The sequence below is a fragment of the Sus scrofa genome, chromosome 12 (genome assembly GCF_000003025.6).
Source record: "Sus scrofa isolate TJ Tabasco breed Duroc chromosome 12, Sscrofa11.1, whole genome shotgun sequence".
Taxonomy (NCBI): Eukaryota; Metazoa; Chordata; class Mammalia; order Artiodactyla; family Suidae; genus Sus; species Sus scrofa.
The window spans coordinates 25,232,221-25,254,843 of NC_010454.4; the positions used below are offsets into that span (position 1 = coordinate 25,232,221).

At 51.7% G+C, this 22,623-nt stretch overlaps 1 protein-coding gene across 2 annotated transcripts in view; it reads left to right on the top strand.

Annotated features, from left to right (window-relative positions):
- Nucleotides 1-12,440, top strand: part of IGF2BP1 (insulin like growth factor 2 mRNA binding protein 1) — a 47,706-nt gene extending 35,266 nt beyond the window's left edge. Inside the window, exons 6-15 of one of the 2 annotated variants that reach the window (XM_005653968.3) lie at nt 229-510; nt 1,609-1,743; nt 3,281-3,403; nt 4,091-4,226; nt 5,510-5,632; nt 5,974-6,090; nt 6,869-6,943; nt 7,764-7,895; nt 8,124-8,237; nt 10,606-12,440. In XM_005653968.3, the coding sequence (XP_005654025.1) occupies nt 229-510; nt 1,609-1,743; nt 3,281-3,403; nt 4,091-4,226; nt 5,510-5,632; nt 5,974-6,090; nt 6,869-6,943; nt 7,764-7,895; nt 8,124-8,237; nt 10,606-10,698 (1,330 nt within the window). In that variant the 3' untranslated portion in view covers nt 10,699-12,440. Of the gene's footprint in view, nt 1-228; nt 511-1,608; nt 1,744-3,280; nt 3,404-4,090; nt 4,227-5,509; nt 5,633-5,970; nt 6,091-6,868; nt 6,944-7,763; nt 7,896-8,123; nt 8,238-10,605 lie in introns of both variants that reach the window. The other variant, XM_003358080.4, reaches the window with a different exon arrangement.

The following is a 22,623-nucleotide window of genomic DNA, read 5'->3' on the forward strand; positions in this document are numbered from 1 at the left end:
AAATTCAATAGAAATGACTTATTTGTGGCCTAACACCTTATTTGAACTGGAAGCCTCCATTTAAACTGGGAGATGGAGGTGGGAGGTGGGAGTGGTGGGAAGGTGGTCATCTCCCATTTTTTCTGGTGTGTTCCGCGTTGTGACCCTGCGGAGCGCTTTACACATGGAGGGCATTTGGTGCCATTGGCGTGGATTGGACTGACCGGCAGATTGTCCCTCTGTCTTCAGGGCCATCATGAAGCTGAATGGCCACCAGCTGGAGAACCACGCCTTGAAGGTCTCCTATATTCCCGACGAGCAGATAGCCCAGGGGCCAGAGAACGGGCGCCGAGGAGGCTTCAGCTCTCGGGGTCAGCCCCGCCAGGGCTCCCCCGTGGCGGCCGGAGCCCCGGCCAAGCAGCAGCAAGTGGACATCCCCCTGCGGCTCCTGGTGCCCACCCAGTATGTGGGTGCCATCATTGGCAAGGAGGGAGCCACCATCCGCAACATCACGAAACAGACCCAGTCCAAGTGAGTCCTGGCTGCAGGGGCAATGGAGTGGGGCCAGGAAAGAGTGTGGTTGGTACCCGGGAGGCGAGGCCACTCCTGGAAGCACACTGAGGGGCCTCCAATCAACTTCACCTCTCAGGAAATGTTGCCTGAAACGTATTCTCTTCTCTCTCTCTCTCTCTTTTTCCCTTTGGTCTTTTTAGGGCCACACCCACAGCATATGGAGGGTCCCAGGCTAGGGGTTGAATTGGAGCTGTAGCCGCCAGCCTGCACCACAGCCACAGCATCACAGGATCCGAGCCGCATCTGCGACCTCCACCACAGCTCACAGCAACGCTGTATCCTTAACCCACTGAGCGAGGCCAGGGGTAGAATCTGCATCCTCATGGATGCTAGTCAGATTCGTTTCCACTGCGCCACGACGGGAACTCCTCTGTTGTCTTTTTAGTCAGGGGTCCCTGTTTCCCATCGCAGCCCCCTAGAGAGAGGCAGGTAGATAGGGAGGTACGATAAGCCCAGGCTTGTGCCATTTGGTGGCAGTGGCTGGGCCACACGCTGTCTTTAGTAAGAAGGGTTCTATTTCTGGTAAAAAAGACTCATCAAATGAACCTAGTCTTGCCACATCATTCCTTAGTGCTCAGTGGTTTCAGCGTATTGGTGGCAACAGGACCGGCCAGTGAGGGACCTGAGTAAGGCCGTAGTTCCGACCCGTCTCCCGTTCCACCACAACCACCCTCTGCTCTTGATTTTTACAGCTGACCAGTGTGTACTTTTGGCAAAGAACAGGTTGCGCTGTGTCCTTACTCATAGTGCAAACCTTTTGTTTCCTTTTAATATGGGACAGGGTGCCTTCCCCTTATTGTTGTTTCAAGGGCAAAATCCAGAATTCAACAGCTTTATAGAGCTGTGGGCTGTGGATCCCCAACCTTGTGTTCCCATGGTAGATGCCATCACTCTCAGCCACCACCTCTTGACTGAAACAGAAGCCATAGCAACAGGCTGGCCCTGTCTGTGTGCATCTCAGTTCTGCACTTGGCCCTGTTCCAAGGCGAGCAGGGCTATCGTGTTTGCTGAGGAGTTTCCCCGGGGACAGCTGACCACGTGTGCTCTGGCCCTCAGGATCGACGTGCACAGGAAGGAGAATGCGGGCGCTGCCGAGAAGGCCATCAGTGTCCACTCAACCCCTGAGGGCTGCTCATCTGCCTGTAAGATGATCTTGGAGATTATGCACAAGGAGGCAAAGGACACCAAAACGTAAGGCCTCAGCTTCTCCGGGAATGTGGGGACTGCCACCTTCTCTCAGCTGTCTCTGTCACAAACTTTTTTTATTTGTATTTTATTTTATTTTATTTATTTATTTATTTTGTCTTTTGCCTTTTCTAGGGCCGCACCCATGGCATATGGAGGTTCCCAGGCTAGGGGTCGAATTGGAGCTATAGCTGCCGGCCTACACCACAGCCACAGCAATGTGGGATCCGAGCTGCGTCTGTGACCTACACCACCGCTCACGACAACGCCGCATCCTTAACCGCTGAGCAAGGTCAGGGATCGAACCTTCAACCTCATGGTTCCTAGTCGGATTCGTTAACCACTGAGCCACGACGGGAACTCCTTTCACAAACTTTTTTTAATGCAAGAATACAGAGATGAAGAGACACAGAGGTTGCACAAAAAGATTAAAAACCGAGAAGTGAATCCTCTTATTCCATAAATAGCTTGTATACCCCAGCAGTTCTGTGCACTCGCAAGGGTGTACACGTGTGTGTATATATGTGACTGTGTTTTAGCACAAGTAGGATCATAGTGAACGTACTGCTCTATCGTTTGCATTTTTCTCACCGTCATGCACCAGTACTCATAGAATGCATAGATTGATCAGGTAGACTCAGCCATTCTTTAATAGCTGCGTGGAGTTCAGTAGCGTGCCTGTTTGAAAGGAGACAATTGGGTGAGGTGGTTCTTTTTTTTTTTCCTTGACGTGCCTGCGCCATGTTCCTGAGCTAGAGTTTGAATGTGCACAGTAGCAGCAACCCAAGCCACTGCAGGGGCAGTGCCAGGTCCTTAACCTGCTGAGCCACACAGGAACTCCACAATTGGATGAGGTTGGTTTTTTTTTTTTTTTTTTTTTTTTTGTCTTTTTAGGTCTGCTCCTGCAGCATATGGAAATTCCCAGGCTAGGAGTTGACTCAGAGCTGCAGCTGCTGGCTTACGCCCCAGCTATAGCAACGTGGGATCTGAGCTGCGTTTGTGACCTGCACCACAGCTCATGGCAACCCTGGATCCTTAGCCCACTGAGCAGGGCCAGGGATCAAGCCCTCATCCTCATGGATCCTAGTTGGACTCAAGTTACCACTGAGCCACGACGGGGAGGTCCTGGGTGAGTTTTAATGTGATGCACTTGTAAGACTCGCCACAGTTAAGAAAGGAACCTATCCATTGCCTTTATCTTTGAAATTACTTTTGGTTGCCCCTGCAGCATCTGGAGTTCCCGGGCCAGGGATCAGGTCCGAGCTGAAGCTGCAGCAACGCCATACAGGCTGGGGATCAAACCTGCGTCCCAGTACTCCAGAGATGCCCCTGATCCCCTTGGGCCACAGCGGAAACTCCATCACCTTTATTGACCTGGTGCCCTTGGGCACCTGTCCCCGTTCCCTATTTCTCCGTCCCTAAACAAACCTCTGGGCTGCCGGTTTTCTTTGCAAGCCTGACTTTGTCCTCTGAAGTGTCCAGGAAGCCCCTGTTGGCCGAGGCCCACCCCTTAAGGGACTCTTGTCTCTCACTTCTTCCCCAGGGCCGACGAGGTTCCCCTGAAGATCCTGGCCCATAATAATTTTGTGGGGCGTCTCATTGGCAAGGAGGGACGCAACCTGAAGAAGGTGGAGCAGGACACAGAGACGAAAATCACCATCTCCTCGTAAGGCGCTCTCCCTCGTCTCCCTGCGCAAGCGGGAGGCCTAGCCGCCTGGGGTGGGCGGGGGGGGGGGGGATCTCCTTTCGGACCCTTAACACTTGCCCCTAAAGTCGGAGGCCGTTTCTGCTTATCAAAGAACAGCAATTACAGGAGCGGTAAAGGGCATTCTAAGGCCCGGAGGGCTGTCGCTAGGGTGCTGCCGCTTCAGGCTTCTGCTCCCGCATCTGGTCTCTCTTGTTCTGCTTCTGGAAGGGAGAACCCACAGCCAGGAGCCAGGGCTTTGGGGTTGGGGGCGTGTCTGCCGGGCCACGGGAAGGGACAGGCCCAGATCCTTTCCTGAGCCTTGAGCACGTGCTCTGTGGGATGGCCTGAGCAGGTGGACTGGCCTACCTGTGTGTGCTGGGCCTCTTGATTTTGTCAGAGCCACTGTGTGGTTCCCAAAGGGCAGAGGGAGTGGATGGCCTGCACTGCCAGGGAAGCTTCCAGTCATGAGCATGCTCTTTGCTTGACCAGTCCGTGCTGAGTCCCCTCATGCCCTGCAGGGAATCCCTGCTCTGCTGACAAACCAAAGGCCAGAGACAGAGGGCTGTTTAATTGCCCAGAATGCAGCAGCCTGCAGACATGGTGCTGCTGTGACAGGGCCTTTTCCTGGTCCTGGAAGGTTGACCGCTGCTCTGCTCCCTGCCCCAGGCTTCAGGACCTCACCCTCTACAACCCCGAGAGGACCATCACTGTGAAGGGGGCCATCGAGAACTGCTGCAGGGCCGAGCAGGAGATCATGAAGAAAGTTCGGGAAGCTTACGAGAACGACGTGGCTGCCATGAGTGTGAGTGTTGGGCATCTCTGCTTGGCCTTCTCTGAGCCTGAACTGTGGCAGAAGTAGGTCTCCACATGGGGTGGGCGGTCACATGCAGTGTGGCCTTGGGGATTGACTTTGCTTTTGGCCCTCGATTCATCAGAATCCTTTTTAAATTAATAGGGAGTTCCCTTCGTGGTGCAGCGGTTAACAATCCGACTAGGAACCATGAGGTTGCGGCTTCGATCCCTGCCCTTGCTCAGTGGGTTAATGATCCGGCGTTGCCGTGAGCTGTGGTGTAGGTTGCAGATGTGGCTTGGATCCCATGTTGCTGTGGCTCTGGTGTAGGCCAGTGGCTACAGCCCCGATTTGACCCCTAGCCTGGGAACCTCCATATGCTGCGGGAGCAGCCCAAAAAGATGAAATAAATAAATAAATTAATTAATTAATTTAATTAATAGGGATTCTTCACTTGATTTCTGGGGTGTGGGGCAGAGGGGGTGGTGTCCAGTCTCAGACTTTGAGGTCTGTGATCCTTCTGTAAAATTTGTGTTAATGTGTACTTTAGTGGGGACGAAGTCCATCGTTTTCACCTGGTTCTTATATTCATTAATTAATTTGTCTTTTTAGGGCCGCACCCGCAGCCTATGGAGGTTCCCAGGCCAGGGGTTGAATTAGAGCTGTAGCTGCCAGCTGACACCACAGCCACAGCAGCACAGGATCTGAGCCATGTTGGCGACCAGCTTATAGCAACACTGGATCCTTAACCCACTGAGCCAGGGATCGAACCCCACGTCCTCATGAATACTAGTTGGGTTTGTTAATCACTGAGCCAAGACTGGAACTCCTGGTTTTTATTTATTTTAATTAATTTATAATTAAAATTGCTTGTTTTTTATTTTTTTGGATACGCCCATAACATGCAGAAATTTCTGGGCCGGGGATCTAACCCATGCCATAGTAGTGACCCAAACCACAGCAGTGACAATGCCAGATCCTTAACTACTAGGCCAGTGAGGATCTCCTCCATCTGGTTCTTAAAGGGGAGTGAAGTCAGGGTCTGTCTTTGTCTCAACAGAGTAAACAGCTAGAGGAAAGACTGTGAGGGTCTGCACTGCTGGTTCTTAGTCCATTGTGAACCCTCAGTGTACATGTGTGTGTGAAAACCAGAAGGCCAGGCAGGTTTGGGCCAAAGGCATGTAATTCTCCTGTTTTGACCCATTTTCCCTGGTGGCACTCACCTTCTGTTGAGCCAGGGCCACCAGACCCCGTCGGAATGAGCTAACCTCCTTCCCCTCACCTTCCTCCTCCAGCTGCAGTCTCATCTCATCCCCGGCTTGAACTTGGCTGCTGTAGGTCTCTTTCCAGCCTCCTCCAGTGCAGTCCCACCGCCTCCCAGCAGTGTCACTGGAGCTGCTCCCTATAGTTCCTTTATGGTAGGTGCAGGCTCTTATTACAGGGGACCCCGAACTGTCTGTGGCTTCTCCTAAAATCCAGCTCCTTGTGGGAGCTCGATGCTTGGGGATTTGCAGGGAGAGGGAAGGGCTCCCGGCCACTGGCGTCAACCATTTAGAGCGTCAGCCCTGTGGACAGCAGCCTCTTTGGCCGTCTTGCCTGACTTCTTCATTTATAGAGAGAGCCAAAGAGCTTGTAGCCCAGGGTGGCTGCCGCGTGCCTGCACCCCTTCCTCCTTGAGGGATGCAGGGCAGGGCCGCAGAGGGGCTATGGGGCTGTTCCCCTTGACCCGCGTTAATAACGTGCCCTGTCTTGGCAGCAGGCTCCAGAGCAGGAAATGGTGCAGGTGTTCATTCCTGCCCAGGCGGTGGGCGCCATCATCGGCAAGAAGGGGCAGCACATCAAACAGCTTTCACGTTTCGCCAGCGCCTCCATCAAGGTGACCTGCTCCGTCTCCTTCCAGCTCCCTCTTTGGCCAGTGTGCAGGCTTCCCCTGTGAGGGTCTGGTCCCCTTTGCACTTGACCTCCCTTGGTCCTCTGTGGCTAGAAGGTCTTCCAGGGCTTTCAGGCTAAGAGAGGAGGTGATGTTGCAGCATAAAAAGCTTAAGTTCACGCAAGACTGACTTGGGTTCACATCTCAGCTTCCAAGCTCTAGGACCTGAGCCTTAGTTTCTTCATTAGCACAGTAGCCTTGCTACTACTGAAATAGCGCAGCCAGAGCCCTCGGCACAGTGGTTGCTCAGTAAATGTTAGCTGTCTTTCCACCTTCCCGGGCCAGGGAGGACCTGTCACAGTGAACAGATGCTTTGTTAAATTTCACACGTGTCAGCTCCTGGGTTTCAGTGTCGGAAGGGTTTTAGTCAAAGGCAGTGCATGTTCTCTGGTGAAGACGGGCTCTGGGAGGTCACTACCCTCCGCCCCCAGCCGGGTCCTAGGTTTGTGCCCCCTCGGCAGGATGCCACTGAAACCTCCTGGGGGCTGGAGGGAGGTGGGGTCTGGACAGGGAGGCCCTACCTAGAAAATGTCAGGAGAGGAAGGCAGCTGTGCCCTCAGGAGTGCGGGCGTGTGGGCGGTCACCTTGGGCTGCAGGGTCTGTTCTCCACTGCCCGCGCCCTCAGATGGGGGAAGTGGAGGCAGTCGGGGGGCCGGGGGTGGGGGGAGGGGTCTGGAGGAGGCGGGGACGGAGGGCGCCTCTTTGACCCGTGTTGGCTTTGCAGATTGCTCCTCCCGAAACTCCCGACTCCAAAGTGCGTATGGTCATCATCACTGGACCCCCAGAGGCCCAATTCAAGGTTCTGATCTCTATTGTTTTTTCATGTAGGATCCAGGGGACTCGAGTTTGGATGGGAGCACAAGTCTGCCTCACATTTTAAAGCTTCCTTTCAAAATACAGGGCTGCAGGGCTGCTCTCCCCTGGGGATCAAACTTACATTCCCCGCCACTGGCCGCACGACGTAGGGAAGTTCCCAGGCTGGGGATTGAACCGGAGCTGCAGCTGCGACCTGTGCCACAGCTGTGGCAATGCCGGGTCCTTGACCCTCCGTGACTTTGCCTTCCCTGGTCATTTCCCGAGAGTCGAGGAGGCCCAAGGGCAAACAGGCGGTCCGAGAGCGTCTTCCTTACACTCTGCCGTAGTTAGTGACGAAGGAAAGCCACTCTCTCCTCTGTGTGTGTCTGCACGCCGAGGTTCTTGAACTTCTGGGCAGACAGCCAAGGAACTAAGAGATAGCTAATTTTGACCTAGGCAGAGATGGAGAACGGGGACAGCTGTCTAGGCGGTGTGGAGTGACCAACAGCCTGCCCTCTGAGTGACTCCACCAGCTGCCACTCCAGGCTGCTGCCTGTCCACGGCCATGCAAGCAGTACAGACCCTGTGGGTCTGGTTTGTAGCTTAGGTACCACATTCCTCTGAGGAGTTCCGTATTCAGTTACTTTGCCCAGGCCCCCCCAGTGTTGTAAGGGAGCAGGAGTGTTGCCAGGTCAGTCCTGTGGACCTGGCCCGGATGGTGATTCCCCCCAACCCAGGGGAAGGGGGGAAGAAGGGGCGGGGCTTGGGGAGCTCCCCCTTTGGTACCCATATGGCACACTGATGCAACCATGCTCTCGTCTCAGGCTCAGGGAAGAATTTATGGAAAACTCAAGGAGGAGAACTTCTTTGGTCCCAAGGAGGAAGTGAAACTGGAGACCCACATCCGGGTGCCAGCATCGGCAGCTGGCCGGGTCATTGGCAAAGGTGGCAAAACGGTGAGCCGTGAGGGCCCGGTCGAAAGCTCTGCACATGAGTCCCCCAACCCAGCAGCTCTGCCCTGGCCTTCTGCTCCCCACCCCGTCCAGCCTGAGTACTTCCAATCTGCCCAGCTCCCAACTCCTCCAGCTTCTACCCACTCATGACCAACCTCTCGTCCGTCCAGTCTCATCCACGCCCTTGACAGCACCGTGAGTTCCTCTCTGACCTGTTCTCCCTGCCCCCAGGTGAATGAGCTGCAAAATTTGACAGCGGCTGAGGTGGTAGTGCCAAGAGACCAGACCCCTGATGAGAACGACCAGGTCATCGTCAAGATCATTGGGCATTTTTATGCCAGCCAGGTACCTATGGCACTTCCCCACCACGGGGCGGGCTGGGGGTAGTGGCAAGAACCCAGGGATCCGAGAAAGAAGCAGGACTCCAGAAGTGGCTTCCGGGCTGGGTTATTCTCTTTCAGGTGTGGGGTGTGATGGGTAGATATCTTGCTCCCTCTGAAGACTGGGGAAAGTGGCTTGACAGTTTTCACATATGGTATCATACTGTGCACAGTAACTTATAAACTGTATGTTGTACGCCTTCCGTGTGGTCTAACCTTAGTCCTTTCTTTTTGCATTGGGTCAGAAGAAAAATATGTATTCGCCACCCAGTCTTCTTGATGAAATAAGAACAGTAGCCTGGGCTGCGCTTTGCCAGTGCACGCCCTCGCCTTTCCCACAAAGCCTGCTCCACCCTTGCTTCTATTTCTCCCGCCCTCAGTACTGCCCAGCACTGGGCCTGACCCCAGAGTCCAGAGAAGAGGGTAGAGCTCAGGTGCAAGTTGTAGGATGACTGGAGTTCCCATTGTAACACACTGGAAATGAATCCCACTAGGAACCATAAGGTTGCAGGTTCGATCCCTGGCCTCGCTCTGTGGGTTAAGGATCTGGCGTTGCTGTGGCTGTGGCATAGGTCCCAGATGTGGCCTGAATCTGGTGTTGCTGTGGCTCAGGCCATCAGCTGTAGCTCCGATTTGACCCCTAGCCTGGGAACTTCCATGTGCGGCTGGTGCAGCCCTAAAAAGAAAAAACACCTGAAGGTACCAAGTGGGAACATTGTTCATTGATTGGAATGAGAACTATGGAGTTCCCATCGTGGTGCGGTGGAAAATGAACTGACGTTGCCAGTTCGTTCCCTGACCTTGCTCAAAAGAGTTAAGGATCTGGTGTTGCTGTGGCTGTGGTGTAGGCCGGCGGCTACAGCTCCGTTTGGACCCCTAGCCTGGGAACCCCCACATGCCGAGGGAGCGACCCAAGAAATGGCAAAAAGACAAAAAAAAAAAAAAAAAAAAACACTTTGTTCATGGAGGAGACACTTTTGAGATGTGAAGAGTGTTTTGTCCATTTTCACAGTGGAGCTTATTTCACCACCTTTTGATTTTCCCAACTCAGCCCCCTTTCCAGGATATTTACGTACATAGTACAACTGTGACTGGTAATCAGGTCCAGGTCCTCTAATATTTGCTCTTCTGACAACACATACTCCTGGAAATTGGAAGTGTGTCAACTTGGTTGATTTATTTTATTTTTATAGTTTTTATTTTTTCCATTATAGCTCATTTACAGTGTTCTGTCAGTTTTCTACTACACAGCAGGGTGATCCAGTCACACATAGTTTTTAATTTTTATTTTTTTAGTTATTTTATGTTTTGCTTTTTTTTTTTTTTTTTTTGCCATTTTTTGGGCCGCTCCCGCAGCATATGGAGGTTCCCAGGCTGGGGTCGAATCGGAGCTGCAGCCACCGGCCTACACCAGAGCCACAGCAACGTGGGATCCGAGCCGCGTCTGCAACCTACACCACAGCTCACGGCAACGCCGGATCGTTAACCCACTGAGCAAGGGCAGGGACCGAACCCACAACCTCATGGTTCCTAGTCGGATTCGTTAACCACTGCGCCACGATGGGAACTCCCCTAGTTAGATTTGTTAACCACTGAGCCACGACAGGAACTCCATGTTTTGCTTCTTAAGGTTGAACTTGCGGCATATGGAAGTCCCCAGGCTAGCGGTCAAATCAGAGCTACAGCTGCCTGCCAATGCCACAGCTCACAACCAGGACTGAGCGAGGCCAGGGATTGAACCCACGTCTTCATGGATACTAGTCTGTTTTATAACCTGCTGAGTTAACGAAAACTCCAACTTTGTCTGTTTTTAAGCTTTGTCATGTTTTAAATTCTGTTTTCTTTTTAGGGCCACACCTACCTCCTATGGACGTTCCCAGGCTAGGGGTCAAATTGAAGCTGCAGCTGCTGGCCTATACCACAGCCACAGCAATGCGGGACCTGAGCCCCATCTGCAACCTCTACCACAGCTCACAGCAATGCCGGATCCCTTACCCACTGAGCGAGGCCAGGGATCGAACCTGTGTCCTCATGGATGCTAGTTGCATTTGTTTCTCCTGCCTCACAACGGGAACTCCACGTTTTCAGTTCTGATGCATGAACTGATGCTGTTGTTTCTCCTCCCTTCCCCTGTAAGAATCCAGTGGGAGCTTGGGGTCTCCATGGAGGCAAAGAAACTAAGGTCACTCTAATCTGCAGTCTTCTCTTAACCTTTCTTCCGAGTCCCGTATGACCAATGTGTCGCCAGTGCCCAGATCCTGATGGCCCCTCTCCACTTGTAGGAGTCCTCACCTTTGGAGAGCCTCACTCTCAGTTACCTGTTCTCTCTGCAGATGGCTCAGCGGAAGATACGTGACATCTTGGCCCAAGTCAAACAGCTGCACCAAAAGGGACAGAGTAACCAGGCCCAGGCGCGGAGGAAGTGACCAGCCCCTTCCCATCACGTCGACCCAAGGACAACAGGCTGAGATCGAGAGCGTGTTCTCCCCGGCAGGCCTGAGAATGAGTGGGAATCAGGGGCACTTGGGCTGGGATGTAGATCAGGTTTGCCCACTTGCTTGAAAAAGATGTTCCAGTGAGGAACCCTGATCTCAGTCCCAAACACCCAACCGATTGGCCCAACACTGCCCACCCCTGAGGGTGTCACCATGCAAATTCTATCTAGCTCAGGGTGCTTTTAAACGTGGATTTTTTTTTTTTTTTAAGTTCTCCAGGTCCCACCAAGAGGGTGGGTCTGACCCCAGTGGGAAGAGAAATAAAATTTCCTTCAGGTTTTTAAGACATGCAGAGGGGTGTTTTAATCAGCCTCAAAGGATGGTTTGCTTCTTGACCCTACAATCCCTCCAGCCTTCTCCTGCTTGGTTTATTGATTCCAGTACCTCTGTCCTCATGCCCTGACGCAGCCTCTTCCTTACGGTTACACTAATGAGCTTTCTGCTCCTGGCAAAAGGGGGAACGCGTGCATTGCTTTGCTAACGTTACTGGCTCAAAGGGAGAAGACACATCGGCATCTGTGGGTTCGTCCCAGTCCCTTCTAACCAACCCATAGGAACAGCGAGGAATAAAGGATGCGGGAGAAACGGGGAGAAATATGTTTAAAATACACAGTAATCCACGTTTAAAAGGAGTGCCCTTGTGGCTGATCGAGTCCAGATCACCACCTTGAAAAATTGGCCTAGTAAAAATGTCTCGCTCTGTTGGGGCTTCCCTACCAGGATTCCCCGCCCCATTTGTGTCCCCCTAACCACCTGAGTCCCACGTCCTGTCCAGATGCGCGTGGTGGTACTGAATGCTCAGCGGGATGGGGGCTGACCACTGTACTGCCCCTGATTCCTATCATTCTCAGGCAGATTTTATATTTTTTTAAAGTCTATTTTAATGATTGGATATGAGCACTGGGAAGGGGACACTAACTCCCCTTGATAAAGTCTCAGTTCCATGGAGGACTTGAGTGGCCCCAAAGGCTGCCACTGCGCCCTCACCCCCAGCCCATGGTGCTCCCCGAAGGGCTGGTTCCCAGAAGCAGGGGTTGCGGGGCACTCCCCCCCCACGGCACTGTTCCCTTGGTGGTGGTGGGACGTGGAACCCGACCCCGAGCTCCTGATAAAGGTGACGCCCATCATTTGGCATCTATGACGAATATTCAGTAAATCGGAGAGTATTTGCTTCTGTTTCTATCTTAGAGGCGTATTTAACTGATGGCTTCTGCTTCCACGAGTCATTGGCATGATGTTTCGTGTGCTGAAGAAAACAGAGTTCACAATGCCAGCAACATGGTGCACAAAGGGGTGAACGAGCTTCATGTATGAATTTTCCAGGCTCAGTAAGATCCCGTTTGTCAGCCCTCGTGGAAGGCATCAGCCATCAGTTCACTGAGCTTAGGCCTCCCCTCCTGACGTGCTGACGGTCAGCGCGTGGTAGCCAGGTGGCGGTGCACGCTCTCTGCCCCCCTGGACAGTGCTAGCAAGTGTGCTGGGGAGGGAGGAAGGCCTCTGCGTGTGGAAAAGCCCATGCTCGGACTCCCCTCCTTCCGACATTGCAACGACAACGGTGACAACCAGACACCCATGACACGTGGGCGGAGTCAGTCAGGTAATGCTGTGCGCGAAGTAAACTACCTCAAGGTATGAAGTTACCTCAGCAATTACTTTCCTTTTTGTTCCCCCCACCTCTTTTTTTTTTTTTTAATCTTTTTTTTTTTTCTTTGCGGCTTGCTGATATTTTATATAAAAGAGAAAAAAAGCAAAGCAAAAGAGAAGCTGATAGTCTTGAATATTTTATTTTTTTAATGAAAAGAAAAAAAACGAGAAAGTTATGTTTCATAATTTCTTACATCATGAGCCAGTTTAATAACCCTTTAGGAACTCTCGATGGAGAACAGGCCCTGTGGGAAAGGCCGCCGGGGCTGCTCCTGGGGAGGGGGCCGGGCTGAGTGGGAAGCCCTGGGAGCCAGGCGCGCCTGGAAAATTCTGCCTGATGGGGGTCAATAGCCCCGCAGAGCTGTGGCCCCAAGGGCCGAGCAACAGCCCCCAAACAGCCGGCCCTTGGTCCTCCTCCCTCCTTGTGAAAGGGCACCCCAGTCAGTTTTTCCCACCAGTGGTGCTGTTGAGATATTTTAGAATATTGCCTCCGTTTTATCGAGGAGAGAAATAATAACATACCCTTTTGAAAAAAATCTATACTTCTCAGTCTAAAAATATGGGAGCCAAGATTCCATTCGTGGAAGAGACAAAGCCACCCTCTCACCCTCAGAGAGGTCCACCTGGTTTGTCGTTAACCGTGCTTTTCCCTTTTTTTGTTACTGTGGTTTCATTTCAGTCCCATCTTGCTATTCTTGGTCTTCATCCGTAGACCAAGGGGCTCACTGCTCCCTCTGCCTCCCCACCTTCTTGAGGTTGATCTGATGGGTTCTAGCAGTGGACCCAAACTTGCGTTAGGGTGGTGGGTGGCGAGGAGGGGTGTCAGGATCTGGGAATGTGACTGGGGACAGACAGGTTCCTGCTTCGTTTGTGTCTTGTCATGTTCTCCCCATGACATTCCTTCATAGCCCCCAGAACTGTCGACTCCCAAGAGGAGGAAGCAGGAAAGCATTTAGGGTTGGTATCAGGCCAGTGTAATTAAGCTTCCCACCTGTCCAAACCACAAAAAAAAAAAAAAGAAAAGAAAAGAAAAAAGAAAAAGAAAAAAGAAAAGGGTCTCCCAGCTTCTATTTCTGGCTCTCTATGCTTTATTCCAAAATGAAGCAGGCAACGTTCAGACATCGGCCATTTAGTGATTGAAGGTGAATTGCCAGCAGCAAGCATGCTTTGATAATCTGGTTCAAACTACCATCAGAAGAAACCCCCCACAGTACCTGAAATGTGATTGTTGCAGTGTTCAGTTTCCTTGGGATCCTGCTCCCTTCACACCTTAAGCCCACGTCCTTCGCTTTGGCTGATTCAGCTCCCAGAAGAGACCAGGCGTGTGGCACGGGACTGTCCAACTTTACTTGGACTAGGCATAGCTGATAGTTGGCCCCAGCAGCAAAATTGTGAAAGTGACACTCCCTGAAAGCAAAGGAATATGGTTTGGTGGTTAAGGTTTAGCAGGAGAAGAGGGCCTGTCTTGGTGGGTCTGCCTTGACCTGCAGGCTGGGTCTTGGGGCAGCTCGTGCCCCACCCCCCACCCCACCCCCACATCACCTCCATTTCCCCATCCCTGGCGAGATAACGAGTTAATGTGAAACGCACTTGGGAGATTGGGATGATCTGAGAAAAGCGACTTTTCAGAAACAGCCTCTGTGCTCCAAGATACACATGTGAGCTACATATATATATATTTTTAAGAGAGGACCATCGCTTTAGGATATAGTTTTTAATTCTGTGGAACACGTGAAAAACCAAAATGGTTTGATTCCCTGACTTTGCAGCTGCATCTGACAGTGACACCCAGTGGCTTGCCCCCCTCGAGGGTCTGGTTGCCGTGTGCCGTTTGGGTTGTGGACTTGGCTCCTAGGAGGGGTCTGGGGCGGGGAGAGCCGTTTTTGAGGGACAGGGAGTTTCATCACCTTCTACTCTTTCCTCCCCTTCTCCCGGTCCTTCCTTCGCACTCTTTTTTCCTTTGCCCTGAGCGCTCCACATCTGGGGGCCGTTGGGGCTATTATTGTCTGTTAGTGATGGCTCACGATTGGCAGAGAAGACCCTGTGTAAAGCCCAGAGAACACTGGAGGGGGCCACTCCAGTTGGTTCTGTGTGTCCGTTTTCCTCTGTGCCAAAGACAGACAGACGGAGGCTGAGAGATGCCATTTCCGAATCAAAGCAACAACCATACACCTGGGCTGTCTGAGAAGGGGAGCTCCCGGAAGCAGTGGGGGCTGAAGACACGTCCCTTCCCTTCTGAGGCTCCTGGGGGATGTGGGGGCGGTACGTGCCAAGGGGTAGGGAGCTGAGAAGGGGGTCCGATGGCTCCTGGTTGCACTTTGGGGAAGGAGGGCCGGTTTGGGGCTCCTCCGCGTGGGACTGCACTCCGTCCCTTGCCCCCACTGCAGACAGCACCGCGCGTTCTCTTCAGGCCTGGCAGACGGGCGACGAGGAGGGGCCTCAGTTAGCTCTCAAGGGTGCCTTCCCCTCCTCCCACCCCAGACATACCCTCTGCCAAACTGGGAACAGCAGTGCTACGTAACTACCTCACAGAGCCCCAGAGGGACTGCCGGAGCTCCTGCCTCTCGTCAACCCTCCCTTCCTCTCACCCAGGGGGAAGGGAATCGCTTTTTCCCCTGACGTGTTGACGGGGAGATCCTAGTGGCTTTGACATTCACTCCACGCCAACTTTTTTGCCTATTTGTTGAAAACTGGTAGGAGGAAGACAGCACAGCCTGCCACCGTAAGGGCAGGAAGATGGAAGGAGAATCCTCAGTGCCAGGGGACAGAAAGCCATTTCCCTTCCAGACTCTCGATGATATGAGATGCAGGACTTTTGTACTCAGACTTAGGGCAACACCAGCTGAAAACTTCAGTTTCTGATCCTTTGGATACATAAGGCTTCTCTATCAGGATCCGGGACAGGGAGGAGGCCTCATGACCGAAGGTGGGTTTAGAGGGCGCGGGCCAGAGCCCCAGCCCTGACCCTCGGCCCTGTGCACCTCCTCGGGGGCACAGTCTGATAGCACCGTTACTGGTGCCCGTAGTGTGGTTGAATCTGGATGGACAAGACAAGCGAAAGAATTTTTTTTTTTTTTTCCTTCTTAAATGAAATAGCAGGAAGCTCCTCGGGGGCTTGGGTTTTGAGTAACCCCAGGTGACGGATGCTACAAATGGATTAACTACCTCAATCCTCACCGTGAGATTAGAACCAAGGGCTGGGACTAGCGTCAGGGGATGAATCCCGGCCAGGAGGAGTGAGCTGAGGCTTGTGCCGCCGAAGGTTTGTCCTCGAAGACTAGGCACTCATCGGTTGGATTGGGGGGGACTGGCCGTCAATCCCCCCCGCTCCTGCCTTGCTTGCCCTGGGGTCCCGAGCTTCCCCTCTTCCCTTCAGATCGTCCCCCTCCCACCCGGTCACTCTCGAGGGACCAGAGGGGTGAGGAGAGGACACGCCTCCTCCCTCCGCCCCCGAGGGGCGCCGCCTGCAGGTGTGAGAGGTGGGCTTCGGCCTGGAACCCACGCGTCCGCCCCAAAGCCAGGAAGCCCGAGCTGAGACCTCCTCAGCTGGGTTTCTTCGAGCTGCTCCACCTCCTCTGTACCCCTTTCCCAGTCTTCACGGGGACAGTCGGCTCTAGGAGAAGAGGTGGAGCAGGATCCTTTGTCCTGAGCGTCCGAGGGCCTGGTCCTCGGGGCTCAGGAGTCTTTGTAGTCGGGGAGTTTCCACTGGGCGGTCCCAGCCCCTCCCCACCCTCTAATGGACCTCCTCATAGAAGCCCCGTTTCACTTTTGTTTTATCTACCTCTTAGCAAGACAATAGAGAGAAATTAGGTAGTGGCAATTCCACTTGCTTAGATTAGGGGGGGAAAAAGATTTCTTTTTCCAAAGGAAAAAAAAAATATTACCTTAAAAATACTTTCCAAAAAATGAAAAAAAAAAAAAACCAAAAAAATTTTCTTTCTTTTTTTTTTTTTTTTTTTTTTTTTAACGAGGGAGACATTTTCCAGTGACCGCTGGATTGTTTTAATTTCCCCAACTTTTCTCTTTTTTTCCCCCACAAATAAGTTTCACTCTTGGGCGATTTTCTCCACTTGTTTAAGATAATGTACTATTCTCACAGGTCCAGCTTTCACAACCTGCCCCCTGGCTCGCCTCACCCCGCACCCCATTCCTGCCAGTGAGTCCCTACCTGTGTCCGGTCAGGTGGTTCCCCGCGTCCCCACCAAGAACGCAAAGGCTGTGCATTGGGGCGCTTAAGTCTGGACTCACCACTTCAACCTGCGGGGATTGGGGGGGCACTTGGAACGCTTCTGTGTAAATTTGATAGAACCTACTGCAACATAAAGGTGTTCAGAATGAATTTCGATAGGTAATGAATTGCCGTTAAGGAATAAACACCCTCTATCACCATGTGAGTTCTCCCCCTTCCTCCAGCATCTTGATCCTGGTCTCAGAAACCAGAATAAAAACCGCCCCCTCCCTTGAGACGGAGGGAACTGGTGTCCGGTCCTGACGTCACTCCTGGTGAAAAATGTATTTTTTATGAATGGAAGACGTGGGTGGGGGCCGGAGGAGGGGCGGACTCTGTGATTGTGAGACCCTTTTCTGTAACTGCGGCCACTTTGAAAATTGTATTCTGCTGGGACTCTGCCAGCCGTCACCACCCGGGTTTTAATTGTACTCTTTCTTCCATCCTTCGGTCCGCTTTGTGCTTTGTCTGGGGAAGGTGGGGCGGCTGGCTCAGACTTGGGGAGTTTGTTCTTTTGCGGGACGGGCACTCCAGTTTTCTTTCCCGTGAAGTTTGTTTCAGCTGCCAATCACTTCATTCCGCGGTTGTTGCGATTTCAAAATAAAAGGAAGCATATTGAAAGCTGTGAGTGCGTCTGTGTCTCATGGAGGGAGGGTTTGGGGGATCGGCTCAGATCTTCCTTCCGGGGGTGAGCCCTGGTCTTCGGGGACCCGAGACACTCCAGTGTTTCTTCCAACTCCAGGACGGAGCCTTGCTCCTCATTTCCTTTGCAGGTTGGAATAAGACCTCCACTGGTAAGGAACATGCTGCAGGATGACTGCGGAGGAGTGGCAGTTGCTCTTCCTGACACCTGCCCTAAGGAAAACTATGCCAGTGACTTTTGGGGAGGGAGCTCGGTCACCATCCACTGTGACCCTGACCTCCTATTTTTTTCCTTTTTTTAAAAAAACTTTGTTTTCTTTTCACGGCTGCGCCTGTGGCATATGGAAATTCCCAGGCTGAGGGTCCAGTTGGTGCTGCAGCTGCCGGCCTACATGGCAATGCCAGATCCTTAACCCACTCACTGAGTGAGGCCAGGGATTGAACTCACATCCTCATGGGCACTATGTTGGGTTCTTAACCCACTGAGCCACAGTGGGAACACCTGTTTTTTTCCTTTTTGAAGCCCAGATTCATGGAAGGGCAGCCTCACGTGACACAACCTTGACTTCACTTGGGTCTTCCAATTCTTGGTTGGTCCAGCCTTTTCCACGATAACACCCATCCTTAAAAGATGACAGTACAGGGCAACACCACCCAGAGGATGGTACTGAGCAACACTACACTTTTTTTCCTTTTTACAGAGGCACCTGTGGCACACGGAGTTTCCTAGGCTAGGAGTTAAATCGGAGCTGCAGCTGCAGGCCTACACAGCCACAGCAATGCTGGATCCCAGCTGGGAAGCCGCACCTGCTGCCTACACTGTAGCTTAAGACAAGGCTGGATCCTTAACCCCACTGAGCGAGGCCGGGGATTGAACCCATATTCTCGTGGGGTCCTTGATGCATTGAGCCATGATGAGAACTCCCAAAACTTTTTGTTTCCTGGTCACCCCGCAGATGAAGCAACTGAAGTTCAGAGAGGTTATGTCATTAGAGTCACACAGATATTTGATTCTAGAAACTGCCTTTCACAACATGGCTAACCAGCATCTCTGCAAGAGAACTCATTGGTGCAAGTGAGACAGGAGGAAGAGTTTACTGAAATACCTTGCTCTTTTCACAATTCATGTAAGTAATAAACTAAATCTCTTTGTGTCTTGGCTGATCAGCTCAGTCAGACCTTGGCCTTGATCTTGTCATGTGTGCATGAGCTTGACAAATTTGGTGCCCAGTAGTTAGGGGGCTCATAAAATTCAAGTGCCTTTAAAAGAAGACAAGAGGGGAGTTCCTGTTGTGGCACAGTGGAAGCGAATCCAACTAAGAACCATGAGGTTGCAGGTTCGATCCCTGGCCTCCTCGCCCAGTGGGTTGGGGATCCGGCGTTGCTATGAGCTGTGGTGTAGGTCACAGTTGTGGCTCGGATCTGGTGTGGCTGTGTCTGTGGCATAGGCCGGCAGCAACAGCTCCAACTGGACCCCTGGCCTGGGAACCTCCATAGGCCATGGGTGCAGCCCTAAAAAGACAAAAACATAAATAAATGAAGACAAGAGGCAGAGTTCCCCTTGTGGCTCAGTGGGTTAAGAACCCGACTAGTATCCATGAGGATCTGGGTTCAATCCCTAGTCTCGCTCCGTGGGTTAAGGATCCGGTGTTGCTATGAGCTGTGGTGTAGGTTGAAGACACGGCTCGGATCTGATGTTGCTGTGCCTGGGGTGAAGGCTGGCAGCTGCAGCTCTGATTCAACCCCTAGCCTGAGAATTTCCATATGACACAGGTGCAGCTGTAAAATAAATAAATAAATAAATAAATAAATAAAAAGAAGAAATAAAAGAAGACAAGAGGCTGCATGGCCAGGTTAGGAAATAATACACATGCCCTGGGATCCAGTGACTAGCTTAGTCCTTACAGTGGTGGGTGAGAGGGGAGGTATCCCATTCAGGGGTTGTGAGCTTCATGGTTCAGGTGAGAGGACAAGACCTCCTGGGATGTGATAGCCAGTGCCAATCAATAAACCTTGGAGGTCAAGCGGCTAGAGGTAGGGATTGGTGGCCTCAGGTGTTAAAAGTGAGTTTGGAGTTTGAGGCTTCATTCTTACCACTTAAAACCCAAAGTGCAGAGCTGTGCTTGTTGGTACAAGTTGTTCCCTCAGCTACTCCTACAGTTCCTGTATTAAAGTGTGTTTCTGTGAAAAAGCACCTAATAGAGTTTGGAAGGGGGGGAAATTTTCTGCAGTGAAAAGGGGGGAAAATGGATAAAGTAACTTTGCAAGTGAAGGGTCCACCCCAGTCATTGTATGAACTATTGTATCAATGTGTAATTGGTATTGAAATGTGTCACCTGTTTGGATTGTGCCTGTGCATGAAGTGTTAGAAACTTCCTCTGGTGGCCAAAATTTCCCCTCTATGGTGATGTCTTGTTTGGCAAGTTACAGGTCTCATTCTTAGTGGCCTTGGATGCCTGCCAGTGGGAGCGACTGCAACCCATAAGCCTTAGGCTCAGGCCTGCCAAGTAAAATGTCTTGAAACAATGAATGTCTCTGACAGTCAAGAGAAAATTGCTATTTTCTACCAAGTAACAAACTCTGTTCCTATTTCAAAACTTTTTAATGCTTGGCAAAAGTTGGTCAAAGCTGAGCTATTTGTCTGGCTGTTAAAGAGGTTGTAATAGGAGTTCCCTGTTGGCACAGTAGTTGAAGGGTCCACTATTGCCACTGCAGTGACTCAGATCACTGCTGTGGTGTCGGTTCGAGCCCTGGCTTGGGAACTTCCACATGCTACAGTCATGGGCAAAAAAAAAAAAAAAAGTCATATTAATTTCCTTGGGCCACTATAACAAATTACCCCAAAACTGGTGGCTTAAAACAAGTAGGATCGGAGTTCCTGTCGTGGCTTGGCAGAAACGAATCCAACTAGGAACCCTGAGGTTGCAGGTTCGATTCCTGGCCTTGCTCAGTGGGTTAAGGATCCGGCGTTGCCGTGAGCTGTGGTGTAGGTTGCAGACGTGGCTTGGATCCCGCACTGCTGTGGCTCTGGCATAGGTTGGCGGCTACAGCTCGCATTAGATCCCTAGCCTGGGAACCTCCATATGTCGTGGGTGCAGTCCTAGAAAAGACCAATATAATAATAATAATAATAATAATAATAATAATAAAGACAGTCATCACTGGAATTAGGGCCTGCCCTCATCCAGGATGATCTGTCTGCAGATCCTTTTAACATCTGCAAAGACCTTAGAATGTGACAATTCAGGTCACGTTCTGTGGTCTGGGGTGGCCAGATCTTTGAGGGGGGACATCGTACACCTCACTACAGAGGCTATATCACATGGGCCTTGGGCCCATCTGTCCCTGATGTGCTGGCTACAATGGATTTTTTGAGGGGGGGGCACACCTGTGACATACAGAAGTTTCTGGGCCAGGGATCCAACCTGCACCACGTGGCAATGGCTGGGTCCTTATCCTGCTGAACCACGAGGGAACTCCTACACTGGATTTTTATTCCTCATGTTCCTGGAGGTTGCTAAGGACCACCATGCCCTTTTGGGAAAAGACAGGTGAGACCCTACCAGCTATGGACCAGGGTATTCGGATGGTAGCAACCCTGGGTACTAAAGCATTTGGTGATAAGGGGGATAAGTGGCCTTAACTGTTGCTCCAGGAGTTCCCGTTGTGGTGCAGTAGTTAACGAATCTGACTAGGAACCATGAGGTTGCGGGTTCGATCCCTGCCCTTGCTCAGTGGGTTAACGATCCAGCGTTGCCGTGATCTGTGGTGTAGGTTGCAGACACGGCTCGGATCCCACGTTGCTGTGGCTGTGATGTAGGCTGGCAGCTACGGCTCCGATGGGACCCCTAGCCTGGGAACCTCCATATGCCACAGGAGTATCCCAAGAAATGGCAAAAAGACAAAAAACCAAAAAAACAAAAAACTGTTGCTCCAAGAACCTTAATGGTTTGGGTTCATGGTTAGAGTCAGAGGACCCCCCAACACTAAGAAAAACATAGCAGGGTTCTTACTCATCCTTTTGCACTATTGAGAAAGCAACCCTGCTTTCCTCCTGCCTGTGGAGGGAACCAAAGAGGAAATGTTGCCTGGTGGTCATGTGCAGTCTGTTGCACAGAGCTGTCCTAAGCCTGTCTGCTCTTACGGTGAGGGAGAAAAGAGGAACATTAGGTTTGGACAAAAGCCCAAGGTCTCAGCTGCGGTCGCTATAAGAGAATACCATAGATTGCGTGCCTTGTAAACCACAGAAGGTTTTTTATTTCCTCTCTCTCTTTTTAGGGCCGCCCCCATGGCACATGGAGGTTCCCAAGCTAGGGGTCCAATCAGAGCTGTAGCTGCCGGATTAAGCCAGAGCCATGGCAATGCAGGACCTGAGCCAGCCGAGTCTGTGACCTACACCACAGCTCACGGCAATGCCAGATCCTTAACCCACCGAAGGAGGCCAGGGATGGAACCCATGTCCTCATGGATGCTAGTTGGGTTTGTTAACCACTAAGTCACGACAGGAACTCCCTAAACCGCAGTTTTTTTACTCACAGTTCTAGAGGCTGAGTCCAGGATCAAGTTGTGCATGGATTTTGTGTCTGGTGAGGCCCTGCTTTCTGGGTCATAGATGGTTGTCTTCCAGCTGTGACCTCACATGGCAGAAGGGATGAGGAGATCTCTTTACAGTGACCCTTATTCTATTCGTGAGGGCTCTGTTCCATGACCTAAACACCTTCCAAAGATCCCTCCTCCAAATATATCACACCAGGCATTAGGTTTCAACATACAATTTTTTTTTTCTTTTGTTTTTTGCTATTTCTTGGGCTGCTCCCGTGGCATATGGAGGTTCCCAGGCTAGGGGTCGAATTGGAGCTGGAGCCGACAGCCTACACCACAGCCACAGCAGTGCCAGATCTGAGCCAGGTCTGCAACCTACACCACAGCTCACGGCAACGCCGGATCCTTAACCCACTGAGCAAGGCCAGGGATCGAACCCACAACCTCATGGTTCCTAGTCGGATTTGTTAACCACTGCACCACAATGGGAACTCCTCAACATACAAATTTTTAATTCCTTTTTTTTTTTTTTTTCTTTTTAGGGCCACATCCAAGGTATATGTTGATTCCCAGTCTAGGGGTCGAATTGGAGCTGCAGCTGCCGGCCTATACCACAGCTTACGGCAACTCAGGATCCCAGCCAAATCTGCAACCCACACCATGGCTGGATTCGTTAACCCACTGAGTGACGCCGGGGATCAAACCCACACCCTCATGGATACTAGTTGGATTTGTTTCCGCTGCACTACTGTGGGAACTCCCTTAATTACAATTTTTAAATATTGTTTATTGGACTAGAG